This window comes from Cydia pomonella, unplaced genomic scaffold (genome assembly GCF_033807575.1).
Source record: "Cydia pomonella isolate Wapato2018A unplaced genomic scaffold, ilCydPomo1 PGA_scaffold_70, whole genome shotgun sequence".
In the NCBI taxonomy this organism is placed as follows: Eukaryota; Metazoa; Arthropoda; class Insecta; order Lepidoptera; family Tortricidae; genus Cydia; species Cydia pomonella.
In genome coordinates, this window is record NW_026907903.1 from 98636 (window position 1) to 114342 (window position 15707).

The 15707-nt window shown below is 42.1% G+C and overlaps 1 protein-coding gene across 1 annotated transcript in view; it reads right to left on the reverse strand.

Moving 5' to 3' along the window:
• LOC133534213 (alpha-aminoadipic semialdehyde synthase, mitochondrial-like) overlaps window positions 1-14919 on the reverse strand; it is a 36059-nt gene extending 21140 nt beyond the window's left edge. Inside the window, exons 1-4 of the mRNA XM_061873307.1 lie at window positions 14030-14919; window positions 8787-8933; window positions 8012-8188; window positions 7106-7258 (exon numbers count right to left, since the gene is read on the reverse strand). Coding sequence (XP_061729291.1) covers window positions 7106-7258; window positions 8012-8188; window positions 8787-8933; window positions 14030-14098 — 546 coding nt within the window. The 5' untranslated portion in view covers window positions 14099-14919. The remainder of the gene's footprint in view (window positions 1-7105; window positions 7259-8011; window positions 8189-8786; window positions 8934-14029) is intronic.
• Between the last annotated feature and the right edge of the window lie 788 nt (window positions 14920-15707).

Here is a 15707-nt window from a genome sequence, read left to right on the forward strand (position 1 = left end):
ATGTGCTTCGTTTTCCAGATGACTAGGGTGCACTGCATAATGCAGAGATTATTATATCGCGAACGATTGGCATCTTGACTAGGTACCAAGGTTTAGGTATAGTTTACAGTAAAAACAAATTAGGTATCTATTAATAGTTCTCGCTTGTTGAAGCGATCAAATAACACCCGCTTTCAATTAAATCAATCAACCTTGAGGATGCTGTTGCGGCTGTCGAAGCACTGCAGCGCGTCCGGCATGTTCGCTGAGGCGCGAGTAGATGACTTTTTTGCCATTAGGCAGAAAAGAATCGCCTCCATGCTGAGACGGGTGCGCGGCAGCAGCAATAGTCTACTCAAGGTATTGGCCGAGCGCCTCGAGTGCCCCGTTATAAAGTTTTGGGTGGAGGTGGCAATTGGGGCAGCGAAATAGAGTATGGCAACCTGCGCTCCTACTCTCCACACATCTTAGTTTTTAGTTATAAGTTCTCATTTTTATTTTTCTCTAAGTACCTAAATAGCATAGTTTTAAGTTTATACTAATAGTCGTTATGGATCAGTGATCTGAAATAAACGGTGTCTTTTGTTTTTTTTTTTTTTTTATACCCAGGGTACGACGCGAAACTTAAATACGTCTTTTTCTACACATTAAAGGTTGTGCTAAACTATTTCTTTTATACCTAACATTTTATTCTGTAAGAAAAGGAGACCCTTGACCTGTCCGATGCGTCGCGTGTGATGTCACGGTGCGAAGCTCATGAACACGACCGCACAGGACCGTATCCTAAAGGCAGCAGTGCATCAGCGCCAGAGTACTCTGAACGTACCGCACGAAAGAAAAGTACGGTAAGCGATAAAAACTTGTACAAACAATGTTTTTTGTTTCCAAAAAAATACTAAATCGTACTTTTCTTCCGATTTACATAAACCAAAATTCAAGTGTCAAGTTTAGGTCCCAAGATTAAGTTTTATAAAAGCTTGTAAAAACTCAAGTATGCGAAAAACACATGTACAAAGAAACAACTTGATATAAATAATAAATAGTTTGTATTCAAAATACTACGGACGCCTTATAAAGAAATGTGTCGGAGAATTTTCCGGAGAATATTCTTAGGAGTAATGAGAAATTTGCTCTATTAAGTTTAAAATATTGTTTCGAGACCAGGTCGCTTTACTAATATCAATAAAACACACATAGGCATTTAATTTGAGCAAAAAAAGGAACATTATCCTAATAAATAAGTACCGAGGGACCGCGCTGGAGCTCAGGCAGTACTGAGCGAGGCCATCGCCTCTTGGAACTCCAGCTCGAGTAATAATTAATGCCCTTTACATTTTCGGGGGTCGGTGTGGGTGGTGCAACTAACACCTCTTGAACAGATGGACACATGATTCTACGGGGCATAATTGGATCGCCATTTAGAGGCGACGGGGTTACGTCAGGGTCACGCGGGGTAGTTATTCTGGAAAGCAACAGCATGAATGATAAGCGTGTTCTCCCTGTCCTCTTTTTTTTGACGCAGGGGTAAATGCATTTACGCATCTCACCTCGGGCTGGGGAAGCCCATTGGGGGGTGCACGGTGGGCTGCGCGCCAAGGGAAGGCGGCCATAACTAATATTTCATGATTTTTCCTGATTTCTTCTACTTTTTCTTTAAGGTAGTATATTTAAAAAAAACGTGTTGCATGCAAAATATATTCATAAATTCTAACAAAAAAGTCATTCTCTTACCACCCGGGTGGTATGTGGGACTCGCTCCTCCCGTAACTCCCTCTGTTAGCCAGAGGAAGGGGAAGAGAATACCCACTAACATCCCCTGCGGTGTCATCCTCTTTGCCGTTAGGGGAGCGTCAGGGGATCGCTTGCGGCATTCTATCCGCGACGCCCCTCGGCAGCCCGACTGACCTGTGTTGGACACCCGCGCCAATGAGGAAGAGCACCAGGACGCTTGGCTCTCCTCCCACACGTGCAGAGCCATTCCGTCTGGGCCCCCCAATCCACTGGCTCTACGAAGGGGAGGAACTAGCTGTTGGCTAGGGCACATTGCCTACCTAGGGAGGAGACCCTCCCTCTCCGCCTACGCCGGAGCGGTAGCGCATCTGCACTATCTTCGCGCAACCGCTCCGCTGCTTCCTTTAGGGAAATCACGGTTTCGCAAAAGACCTCAACTTCCTTCCATGCCCTCTTGCTGCGCAACATGGGCGACACGACGTCGTGCAGCGAGAGGTCCCCACTCGTGATTTCCGCTGCCACCACCATGTTTTGGCGTACCACAGCCCATCGCCTGCACGATTCAAGTGTGTGCTGGGCCGTGTCATGGCAGATTGTTGAAGCAACCGTGTCCGGTTGTTACCTGCGTCAATCTGTAGCTGGGCACCCCGTGTTCTCTATGGAGCCACTGGTTGAATGACTGGAGGAGAGCCCCTATACTGCGGACTCTATAGGAGGAATCCTCCTGGTCGCTCTTTCAGCGGTCCCACAGTCTCTTGACAGCCTGTCGTTGCTCTCTCTTCGCCTCCTCTGGGTCGAGGCGTTCTCCACGCGCTCTGGCCTCTGCTTTCATACGGTAATTTCCAGCTATCATTTTAGCTTCCAGCTACCAGGGTGGAGTACCTGCCAGGGCTCATGCCACCGCGAAATAAACCGTATGGTATGCCTTTATTATGCGCAAGGCCACCACCCTCAGCGGACGCCTTAGGAGAGGCTTGGCTTTAGCCAAGAGCCTGTCTGCCCAAATTCGTGCCCCGTATAAGGCCATGCTCCGAACAACGCCCACGTACAGGCACCGACAAGGGGCTATCGGCCCACCCACGTTTGGTAATAGCCGGCTAAGGGCTGAGGCAGCACCCACGATTCGGGGCGCTAACCTGAGGAAATACTGTTCAAAATTCCACCTCCGGTCAAGAACAAGACCCAGGTACTTCATGTGTGAATTGACCGGAACCCTCTCACCTGCAACAGCTATAGTTAAGTCCTCAGGTAGCGCCCTTCCAGGTCCCTCGAAGACAATTGCTTCAGTCTTCGAGAGGGACACATTCAATCCTAGGCGTTCGATGCGACCCACTGACATCTCTGTCGCTACCGCCGCTCTGAAAAAGTTATCGTCCATGTGCCTTCCCCGCACAGCCACCATGGTGTCGTCAGCATAGCAGATGGTGATCATGCAGGGAAGCTGGGCCCCCCTTATGGCCCAGTCATACGATATATTCCATATCAGGGGAGTGTTCTCCCTGTCCCACCTTCCGTACTCCAGAGAGAGCCGCCGCGGCTTGTTGTTGAAAAATTGTAACTAAACCTACAGCAAAACCAGAACATTAACAGTCAGCACTATGACTATTTTTATGAAATACGAGTGTTAAATATATTATCAGTGGGAGCGGGACAGCAATAAACAGTGTAACGATGCACGTTATTCTAATCAAAGTAAGATTAGGTTATACTCTGCGCGACTGTACAATCGCGAGAGTAGTTTCAGCGTAGCAACAACGTTAGCAGTTTTGATCGCGCGGTACGTTCAAAGTACTCTGGCGCTGATGCCTTTAGGGTCCGGTCCTGTGCGGTCGCGTTCATGAGCTTCGCGCCGTGACATCACACGCGACGCGTCGGATAGGTCAAGTGTCTCCTTTTCTTAGAGAATAAAATGTTAGGTATAAAAGAAATAGTTTAGCACAACCTTTAATATGTAGAAAAGGACGTATTTAAGTTTTGTCTCGTACCCTGATTATAAATAAAAAAAAAAACCGTTTATTTCAGATCACTGATCCATAACGACTATTAGTATAAACTTAAAACTATGCTAATTAGGTAGGTACTAAGAGAAAAACAAAAATAAGAACTTATAACTAAACACTAAGATGTGTGGAGAGTAGGGGGCGCAGGTTGCCATACTCTATTTCGCTCTCCCAATTGCCACCTCCACCCAAAACTTTATAACGGGGCACTCGAGGCGCTCGGCCAACACCTTGAGTAGACTGTTGCTGCTGCCGCGCACCCGTCTCAGCATGGAGGCGATTCTTTTCCGCCTAATGGCAAAAGTCATCTACTCGCTCCTCAGCGAACATGACGGACGCGCTGCAGTGCTTCGGCAGCCGCAACAGCATCCTCAATATGTTATTATATTTAACGCGCAATGCGTTCTAGGCTGGTTGTGTAAACTTCACCCACAGGCTGCATGTGTAGAAAGTCTGACAGTAAGCTCTAAAGAGCGTCAATTTAACTGATGTATTACACCGTGGGAACCTGCGGGCAAGCATATTGCCTCTCACTGCTGTCGCTCTTTTTTCCCTTTCCAGATCCAGATCGTCATTCAATTCAGTTGTAAGCTATGCCCCAGATACTTAAAGCGATCTACAACTTTGAGGGGTACAACATGATCCTCGGCTCCGTAGACGGGTTATACTTACGAGCTTTGAATATAACAAACTGACTTTGGGCCGTGTTGTATTTTAGACCATGCTGCCCGGCGTATTCCTCACAAATATTGATGAGCTGTCGTACCGCGTCAGCCGAAGGCCTCAGCAACGCCATGTCGTCAGCGTAACTTATATTGTTAAAACACACATCATCTGTATGGCAACCGACATGTGCCCTGCTGAGTGCCTCGATCAACTCGTTTACGTAGACGTTGAAAAGGAGAAAGGATGTTAGCCCTCCCTGTCTCGCTCCACTTTGTAGTTTGTACTCGTCAGACTCCTTTCCCGCCCATCTCACTCGGTTGACCTGGCTGTTGTACCAATGTTTAAGCAACGCGATATATTCAATGGAATCTCCCGTTTTTGTAAGCTTGTACTATAGCTTGTCTTACACAACCAGGTCAAACGTCTTTGACAAGTCCAGAAAGTACGCATAGATCGGCGTGTTCCTGTCCTTGTAGTACCTGACAGCTTGCTTAAGACACAAAATCGCATTTTCGGTCGACAGCAGTCTTACAGAATAGAGCTGTAAGATTCCGGTTCAAATAACCCTTTACCGGCGCGGTTCCTTTGTTCCGACCGGCCGTACGAATAGTTCCTAGGGACGCGGAGGCCTCCTTTCGCATTCACATCAGCTGTCCACGGCGCTTAAAGACGTTCCTGGCTAACCAGGAGCGGCCCTCGGTACGACCAACTAGCATGACAGGGGAGTACCAACATACCACGGAACCAGACAGGCTTATTTCTCTCCCTTACGAACCACTACCATAACCCACGTTTGGCAAAAGGTTTTTTACTTAAAACAAAATTATTTAATTGAAAGCATCTGGGTGTCATTTGATCACCCATCCATAGTCGCTTCAACAGGCGGGAACTATTAATAGATACCTAATTTGTTTTTACTGTAAACTATACCTAAACCTTGGTACCTAGTCAAGATGCCAATCGTTCGCGATATGCACCCTAGTCATCTGGAAAACGAACCACATACGGAACGCGTTTCTGTTACCCATTACAGCGGCTAGCTACAGCCCGAAAATTCCCACCAACTGGGCATATTGCTTACAATGGGTATGTGACACACTGTACATTACTTACGAAGCATCACTCTAACTGGCGCTACATGTAACGCGCCTTACACTGATACAAGATTTTCATCTAATAATGTCAAGAACCAGTGGATGATTCAACCTTTACCGGTCGACGTGGTAAGACCTAGGATTTACCAAATCCATGTCGGTAAAAGCCCGAAGTGAACAATAATTATTTCACATTTCGGGCTTTTACCGATCGGCATCGGTAAAACCTAGGTCTTACTGGTATATCCTAGGTTTTACCGTACTTCGGGCTTTTACAGTAACACATACATCTCTTTCTAATCAAACGGACCTTAAAAAATTTAAACAAAGTATTTTTTTTTTACGAAAAGGTAAGCATTTACCACAATCTCACCTGATGGAAAGTGCCGATGCAGTCTAGGATGGAACATGCTTACCTAAAAGATGTCTATTCACTCTCGATTTAAAAAGGTCCAAGTTATAGTGGACTGGGAATAGATTTGCAGGAAGTGAATTCCACTCCTTAGCCGTTCGCATGAGAAAGCTGGATGAGTAGCGTTTAGTGCGAATGTTGTCATTGGCTGAGTTGTCGCAGGATATGGAATACCAACTCAGCCAATGACATAATTCCACAAACAAAAAGTGGTATTTCATTGGTGAAATGACTGAGTCACCTAGTTCGGTTAGTTTACATTAAAATAATAGCACGCTAATGGAATACACAATGGAAGCAAGTGTGGATGGGGCGGGAGTTCTAAAGACTAAACAGTTCTCAGCCAGCAGAATAACCCTGATAGCTATAGCAAACAATTACAATGTCAACAGAATGCAGAACTAGTCAGCTCAAAGACTTACTCCTGCGTTAAATATGTCATTTAATTGCATTCCGCTTCTGCTTTGTGCACTAGCATCAAGCACAACTCTGACCTTAGTGGTCGTTCTGTAATTGCGGACGATTGCGTGATGTGTAATTTGATAACCATCCCATCAAAACATAAATGTGAAATGAGAGCCAAGTTCAATATTAAGAATACGCGTTGTTGTTAACTTCGCCGTTAAAAATTGAGATCCATAGGGTTGCCAAGTTCTAATTCAATTGGGATGTAATTAAAGTTCAGGATTTGACTTTGCTAGTTTTTACGTATATTCGTTAGTTTTACTTATCTAAAGTAGAGTTCTATGTAGTTTTTTTTTAGTATAACGGTGTGGCTTTGAAGTGTGATAGCAACACTCTATTTATGAACTACTCGTAAAGTCGTCTCATTTTCTTTAGTGGGTCAGTATAAACTGAAGGTAAAATTGTAGCGTGGCAACACTTATCACGACATCCGAGATTACCCAAGATACGTGTATCTAAGGGTATATTTTATTACCTATTTATCGTCTTGATATGATAATGAATTGTATACATAATCAAAATCATGTCATTAGAAGATAGGTACTTAGGTAGGAACATATAAATAACGTCATATCAATAACGTAAAACTTCTACACAGATTCTTCAGGAAATTAGCCGAATAGTGAACATCCTCTCATTCGAAGTCTGTCAAAAATGGTCAAGTCCCCATGCTAACTTTTCTGTATGTGAAATGTTGCAGATGTTGTGTTTTTCAAAGACGTTCCACCTCAAGGTATAGTCTAGAATGTTCTACATACCATGAAGGGCGTGTGGTGTCCCAGCGCCAGCAGTCGCAGCCCGAGTCCATGTAATATGTTGATCATGCCGGCAACGCCCGCGTACTTTCCGAACGCTACCACCCGGTTGCCTGCATCGTCCATCAGCTTTTCGTAGTCTATTAGTCTGATGTTCTGAAAAAAAAACCACTTTGTTATAAGTATGTCCTAGCTACCGTCTAATCAGGTTAGGTTAGGGAGATTAGAAATAAGTGCTCAGATAGACACAGGAACGAAGAAAAAAGAGAAAGAATACCGCAAGCTCCTGTCAAAGCGCTACCACACACTAGCGTCTCCCTAGTGTCGGCGTCTAGTAAACTCTATGGCTGCTGCTCGTTGCAACGTTGGCGCAACTGCGCAGCGATGCAATTTTCCATAGCGGACTAGATGCCGACGCTCAAAACACGCTAGTGTGCGGTGGTTCTTAGGCTGCAATTCTACTGAGACAGAGATGAGAGGAATCAATCAATAGTATTGGATGCAATCCACATCTATTCTCCGCTCCGCCGAATGCTATTGGTATATTGGATTGGGCAAATTTTGTTGTAATAGGGTTGTTTCCAATTTTTTGAAACGCTTGTATTACGTTCTATATTAACTAAAAGTTGCCCTAAAATTCAACTTTTATACTTAAAACGGCTTTAAATATGTTAAATTAAGAAAATATATTTTGACAGATGCTTTCGCGCCCAAAACGCTCTTTGAAAATTGTGTGACGTCACAGTTTACGGTTTGACACATAACTACATACACACGTAGAAGATACGAACTGTCAACTGACATTTAGTAGCATAGTGCAGAAAAACCTCTTAATTCCAGCTTTTTCCGTGTAAGAGTGTGACTAGGGTTTGATATATATTCCTAACGTCTGCATGACAAAATAGTTACCTTAGCCAAGATGGCGTCCAGCATGGGCATATTGGCCTCCTGTGCCTTGATGGTGTGTGAAAAGAAGCAGTAAGTCTTGTTCGGGATAAGGAGGTCTATAGGAGTCTGCTTCACGCCGAAGATGACGTTGGCTTCGCTGATGTCTTCTTGGATCACTGCGCCAGCGCTTATGTAAGACTAGAATAAGACAACTATTTAATTTTCTGGTTAGATCATTTTCATTAGAAGCTTAGACTACAGTCGTTATCAGATATATCGAGCGGCTAAGGTGTTCATAAATATTTGAACACGCCCTCTAATGCTATGGCAATAGAGGCGTGTTCAGATATTTGTGAGCACCTTCGCCGCTCCGATATATCTGATGGCGACTGTACAATAATTTGAATGGTTCTTATCAAGGGTGTAGCCCAAATGCCAATCGTTTGCGCCATAGCGAACTAAACGATAATGTCTCATTATCACTCTTCCATATAAGTGCGACACAGATTCGATAGCGTTTCGTTCGCTACGGCGCAAACGATTGGCATCTTGGCTAGTTTTCTATATGTCACCATTAGGGTTTGCAACCTGTATCCGAAAATAATTTGAACATATATATCAGATCTGGATCCGGATCCACGAATCTTCCCTTAAATTTCAGATCTGTCGTGCAAACCCTAGTCACCATAGTCCAAGCATGTAGGATATATAGGGTAAGCGAGCCGATTAGGGGGGTTGAAGATTAGGGGGGGCAGCGAAGCGGTACTGGCCACTCCTACACCGACTGACCATGTACCTGCATGGGGTAAGCGCGCCTATTTGAGGGCTGCACGATGACCTTGACTCCGTTCCGCACGAAGCGATTCACGTTTAATGGAGAAAACGGCGCCCTCCGCTCCCATACTGACTGGTCTTCGCGACGGATGGCTATCACTTTTCGGGACTGTAACAAAGGGGAAATTTAAGAAAACAATCGTAATGTAGGTAACATGTTGATTTTTATAACTAAATCTAGTTAAATAGATAGAAAATGAGGAATTTATCACAATTTGGAAACTTTAAAAACATATGGAAATAATAAAAAATAAAAGACCTCTAAGTTTCTAAATATAAGCTTTATTAAACTTCCAAAAAGGAAAAAAAAACGTACCATTCGATTCCTTAACTATATATGTACATAAACGCAATATGGCACTGACAAAATCGCAATTAGGTTCTTTGTTTTTGTGCAAAAAAAACCAGTGATATCCGAATCAAACACGCCTAGTGACCCTGTGACTGTAGTGTGCTCAGACAGACCAACAAGTGTGGTAACGTTGAAAGCGAACACAGCCGACGCGCATGAATGAGGGTAGACCGAGCGCGGTCTACAATGGGACTAGACAACTTTGACGCCCGCTATCTCCAGTTACCCATGAACAAGATGCATGTAACTTTTGACGACCGGTTTGGCCTAGTGGGTAGTGACCCTGCCTACGAAGCTGATGGTCCCGGGTTCAAATCCTGGTAAGGGCATTTATTCGTGTGATGAGCATGGATATTTGTTCCTGAGTCATGGGTGTTTTCTATGTATTTAAGTATTTATAAATATTTATATATTATATATATCGTTGTCTAAGTACCCTCAACACAAGCCTTATTGAGCTTACTGTGGGAGTTAGTCAATTTGTGTAATAATGTCCTATAATATTAAAAAAAAAAAAAAAAAAAAAAGTAACTGCGTCGAAATAACGGGAGCTTGAACAATACAAAAGGTAATCACGGTCCATATCCTGGTCGATTTAAGTCTAGTGAAATTAACCTATTTGTTTGCATAAACAAACGACTGAACTTTCTTCATTTTTTCGACGCGAGCACTCAAGCCTGAAGGACTCCCGATGGGTCCGAAACATGTCACCAATAGCGACGTAAATTTAAGTGAGTGTAACCTTGGTATCTAAATATTTCGGAATATGTCTCACGAAAGTTTAATTCCGATTAATATTAGGTACGATCAAGGAATTAATTTCGGTACCATTTCGTACCTTATCACAGAGACCATCAATCTGAAAGTCGCTAGGGACTCATTACATACTATAGGTTCTATAAATGTAACGTATTAGGTACGAAGATTTACAAAATAATGATAAGGATACACGCCCGAAAGATAAGGTAATTGTCAACAAGGTTAAGGTGGGAATGGCCACACATTAGCTATTATCTCGTTTGATTTCCTTAATCGCCATTGACAACAAGATACACGTGGTCGATTCATGATTAAGAGTACCAGTAAATCTACGGCAGAGTAAACAAAATGAACTTACAATACTCAACTCACATGTATTTTGAAAGATATTGAGTATGAATAAATAGGTTATAAGCTAGCTCCCCACCGATTAGTAAAAATATTTTCACCAACTTTGATTTGATATACCTAATAAAGGTCAAACATACAAAACACAGTAGAGTGCCACCGATAGGTGGATTTACCCTAACCACCGTAACCTTATTCCTTTTATTAGGCACTTGGATATATACAGAGGATTACTATAACTAGCTTAAATCTAAAACAGGCCCTTGAGGCATTGTACCAAGGACGCTGGCGGCGTTTCGTCGTTGTATCGCAATACTGATACGTTGTGCGAGGAAGCCGCCAGCTCTTCGGTCACCAGTTACGTCAACCAGACGTTTCGCGATTTCTGCAAAAAACTTGTACACGCTGGGACCCCATGGACCTACTACTATATACTCTCTACCAAAGGCTCTTATATTTATTGCGTTTCAAAATTTACTGCGCCCGCTTTTACATTAGTCCGTTGGAGGTGTTACGGTGCCAGTGAGTCTACGCAGGTAGCATCCTAAACTAACATCCGTCCCAGGCTCCAAGAAACCAAGGATACCTCATCAGGCATCTTGCCATCATCCTTGATAATGCCAGTCGGCTCAAGAACATTGATGGTGGCGAGAGACCGACGGATTATGTCATTACTCATTAAGCATGTCTTTAAAAACGACCTGTACTTTTTTGACAAGATAATCAGTTAATAATCCTCCCACTATAGTGGAGCCACATGCACGAGGTGTTTATTATGTTTTTTTTTTTTTTTCATTTATTTAACCTGGGAGTTTTAGCTTTACGCTAAGCCACCCCCGTAATCCAAAATATTACATGTATGAATCTATTTATATCTAAAAAAACTGCAAGGCTCATGAAAACCCTTAGGCTACTGGGATTACTGAGACAAACTAAAGACCCTGTAGGGTCTCCCCTTCCAAAGGGCTCTAAAATGGTGAACCCTTTTAACAGAAGGAGAACCTTCATAAATATACAAAACTATTTACATACGCTGTGTTTCTGCGTAACGTTTTTATTTATTCATTATTATTACATGAAATAAACTTATAATCTAATACAGTTTCCTGCAAAACTGTTTGCACAGTTTGACTGCAGGCGCGAGTCTCTGTTATAAGTACTTACAATCTTACATACATAATCAACGTAACATATTATTACTTAATTAAAACTAACACCATAAATATAACTCACTTCACTTGAGTGACATTTGCAGGCACAGGCATACAATTGTCACCCAAGTGTTTTCATTTGGTGCAGCTTTAGTGCTTTTTTAAATTTAATTTTATTGGGCTCAAGTCTGATATTGTGGTATGGTATTGAAACTGTGGAATGTCTTATATTATAGGTTGGTGGAGATCTGCTTCGATCTTCGCAGCTGCTGGTTGTCCGTACGAGACGTCCACAAATGGCTTTCCGGAGGTTCTTCAGCCAGCCTTCAATCGCAACCGCCGTAGCGTATCGTTAGATAAAATAAAATTGTTGTTTGACCTACTTAAATACGTGTTTGATGACAGTCATGGTTTGTCTGTTTTAGCTGTTGAGCCGTGGAAAGACCAACGAACTAAAAACTGAGACTTCATGGTACATTGCTCCATGTATTTAGGATGCGACGGGAAAGCCTAAATCTACCTAACTAAACATCTACTACTACTATAAAGTAGAGTGGGTATGTAGTTGCGAGGTATTTGCGACAAGTTGTTTATGAATTCTTATCGGTAATTTACTTATTTTTGCATATATACCTACTTATATCTGTTAACAATCAAATATCTAACATTTCCTAAAAAACATTAATGATTAACAACAGTCACATCCGATTATAATTAATTGTGATTATATATTTTGATAAGCCGTCTTCAGCTTACGCGGTTACAATATATATATTACAGTACATATGGGGCTACTTTATAGCACTAGTGCGAGAAGTAGCATATTACGTTACTGTGTCGAACATTTAAAGGGCCATATGTACTGTAAAACGTTGTACGATACATGTGCGAATAGGTAATTCGCAACTCGTGTCGATTTAAAACACTCCCTTCGGTCGTGTTTTAATTTATCGCCACTCGTTTCGAATTTCCTATTTTTCGCACTTGTATCGTAATGTACTATTTAAGCCTCATGTTGTATTTCCTAGAGTACGAGTTTCAGAATGTATGTTATTGTAGTGTACGACGTGTGACATTAAGCTAATTTTACGGTTTAACTCACGTGTTTTTTAGTCACTCGCGCGACATGTTTCGGAGAGCCGGTCTAAGCACGCTCGCATTTTATCGCTTGTCACCATACCTGACTCGTTCTAACAAGTACATAAGAGCGAAAGGGATAGGCATAGTGACAGGTGATAAAAATGCAAGCATGCTGCCACCGGTCTTTAGGGCTCCGAAACCTGGCCGGTATCACCAGGCTAGGGGTCGTGGGGTTGGGTAACGACTGGTAGCGAAGACCTGGCCTTCACCAGCAGCACACACGTCCACATAAACACGTGGGATGACCTCCCCACATCGGTGGGGAGCGACCTGCTACAGCCGTCGCAGCCTAACGGCGGACACGGCTACTCATACCTCCCGAAAGGGAGGTATCGAAGGATATCCAATCCAGTCCTGGTCTTTAGCTTAATGCAACTTATTATGTCTCACGACATGCAGGCACGACAGTTTAAATTCGATTACGACGTGTAAGTTGAGTTCGTGATGCAGTAGTGTGGCTGTGGAATTGATGTAAGTAGGTATAATGTGCGTAGACCTTTAAGCATCCTCAAGTAGGGCCTATATGTTAAGATAAGCTACCGAATATAGGCAAAACTATATATATATTTTTTTTTTTTTTTCTGATAAGTAGGTAAAATTTTAGCAGATGATTGTGATTTTGAAATTATCTGGTAACTTTAGATTAACAGCCTAATCATATTAACCAACTATTATCAAGCCGAAATATAGGAAGTACATTTATCTATTAATACACCTAGTTATACCTAAGCATTTTATTAAAACAATCTTTTCCTTGCCTTGAGTAACGAGGGATTCATCTAAATGGCCTAAACGATGTTTAAAAACCAACTTATTCTAAAAAACCGGGCAAGGGCGAGTCGGACTCGCGCACAAAGGGTTCCGTACCATTATTTATAAAAACGGCAAAAAAATTATGTTTGTTGTATGGGAGCCCCCCTTAAATATTTATTTTATTCTGTTTTTAGTATTTGTTGTTATAGCTGCAACTGAAATACATCATCTGTGAAAATTTCAACTGTCTAGCTATCACGGTTCATGAGATACAGCCTGGTGACAGACGGACGGACGGACGGACGGACGCACGGACAGCGAAGTCTCAGTAATAGGGTTCCGTTTGACCCTTTGGGTACGGAACCCTAAAAGGCACTTGCATTATTGAACTATTGCATTATTGAATTAGGAGATAGTAGGTATTGTATATGGTGCACTGAGCTGCCCTCAAACCAGATGACGATGAGATACTGTGTTAATAAATACATAAAATTGAAAGATGTAATTTATTTCGTACAGCCCAAACGTTATATGTAGTTTATAACTAGGGCTAAAAAAGCTTTCGAAAAAATGTTTTCCTATCCCTAACGGAAATGAACCAACAAGGGGACGAATAGAAAACACCAAAGCAATTCACACGTCACCAGTTTCAAATACACCAAAACTGTTCACATTTCACCAGTTTTAAATTAAATCACTTACTTTTGCTGTTGAATAATATGCCATCTGATGTATGCGCTTTGAGCGCAGCGCTGCCGATTTATGTAACATCTCCCTAATATAATTAATACTAAATTAGTAATATAATGCCAGAGATCAGATGTGCTTCATACGAAGCGCGTGGGTAAACTATTTGTGTATAATCTTATTTAGAGTAAGGAGCTCTTTAGTGGAGAATAACAATCGACTGACGTTATCACTTCGTGATAATGATAGCTCATTATATGTTTGATTCTCGGCCTGGAATCCGACCAATCATACGTCATTCTTAGCGGGTCTTGCAACATCTACTTAGTTAAGGAAACAGAATTTTTCGGTGATCTCAACAGCTGGAACAAGCATCATTTGCTGCATGAAAGTAGTGGTCGAAATTAAACTCACAGTGTGTTGGGGTGAAAAGTGGTGTGCCACACTAGACCAAGTTATTTGCACTCATGAATTTGATTGAGTCTCTCGCTACGATCACGGTGTGAATTTTATCTAGTCCAGATCTCTAAAGCAGTAACTACTTTATATAATTACAATGTCCAAGACTACTTTAAACACACTTTCGATAGTAAGGATAAGCCAATGCCGAAAATGAGCTCACGGTAAAGTTAAATCTAACTCTTTCTATTTTCTTATATTTTCCTGTAGCCCTACGTGACACTCGGAGTTTCTAACACCCATATTCTACGGTAACCGCTTGAGACGTAGCGCAAGGTACGATCACCAGCTAGCCGACGCCCTGAGGGATCCATAGCCGGCTTCTCGATCATCAGCCACAAACAAGTTTTGGCTCGCACAAATTTATGATTAGGTATCTAAGGCGCAGTATAGAGGGTGGTGGCGGTGGCGGCCCTCGAACAAAATGGTTAAAGTTCTTTGATTTTTAGAGGGGCAATGCACTCGTGCCTGTATTGCTAATAAAACTCGGCTTTATCCGTATTGTTATTTAATACCTTGACTGTACAAAAACGAAAGCTATGCAATCCGCGTCGGCGAACGTATTAAAAAATGTAGGCGCGATGAGTTGACTTCCCATAAAAACTTTGAATTTCGCACCTTTTTCTGCTGAGAAATTGGATGTATTTGAATTATATAAAGTTATATTAATCTTTGATATACATATAGAATATAAAAACTACCGGCTGTTCGATGTACATTGATGCTTTTTATATACCATACTTTAGTTTGCTTTATATTGCTACTGACTACTGACATATCCAGCTTGACAGACTATACTACATATAATTAAAAAAAAAAATTATATGTACAAAATATATATTTTAATGAAGTTTTAAGGTCTTAGCACACTATTGCAACTCAACAGCCACTCGACTCAAAATTAAATATTGAAATTAAAGCCTTATCTTATATGTCCTACAGTACAATGTTTAAAATTTAGGTAACTGTCGGGTTGTCTACGCGTCGTCCACTCGTCGTCCACTAAGGTGAACCAAAAATGAGTTGAGTTGGTGTGGAATTGATATAGTGTGCGAAGACCTTTATGGTGCCAACTGTATTTACTCAGAGCATGTAACTTACGCACACGTATATGCATCGCGTATACAAAATGTCTATAGCTTGCGGGTCCAGCAATTCCGGCAAGTATTAACACCTCAGTATAAACACGAACCACATATGCAAGCAACCCGCTTGAATTGGGAGAATGGAGCAA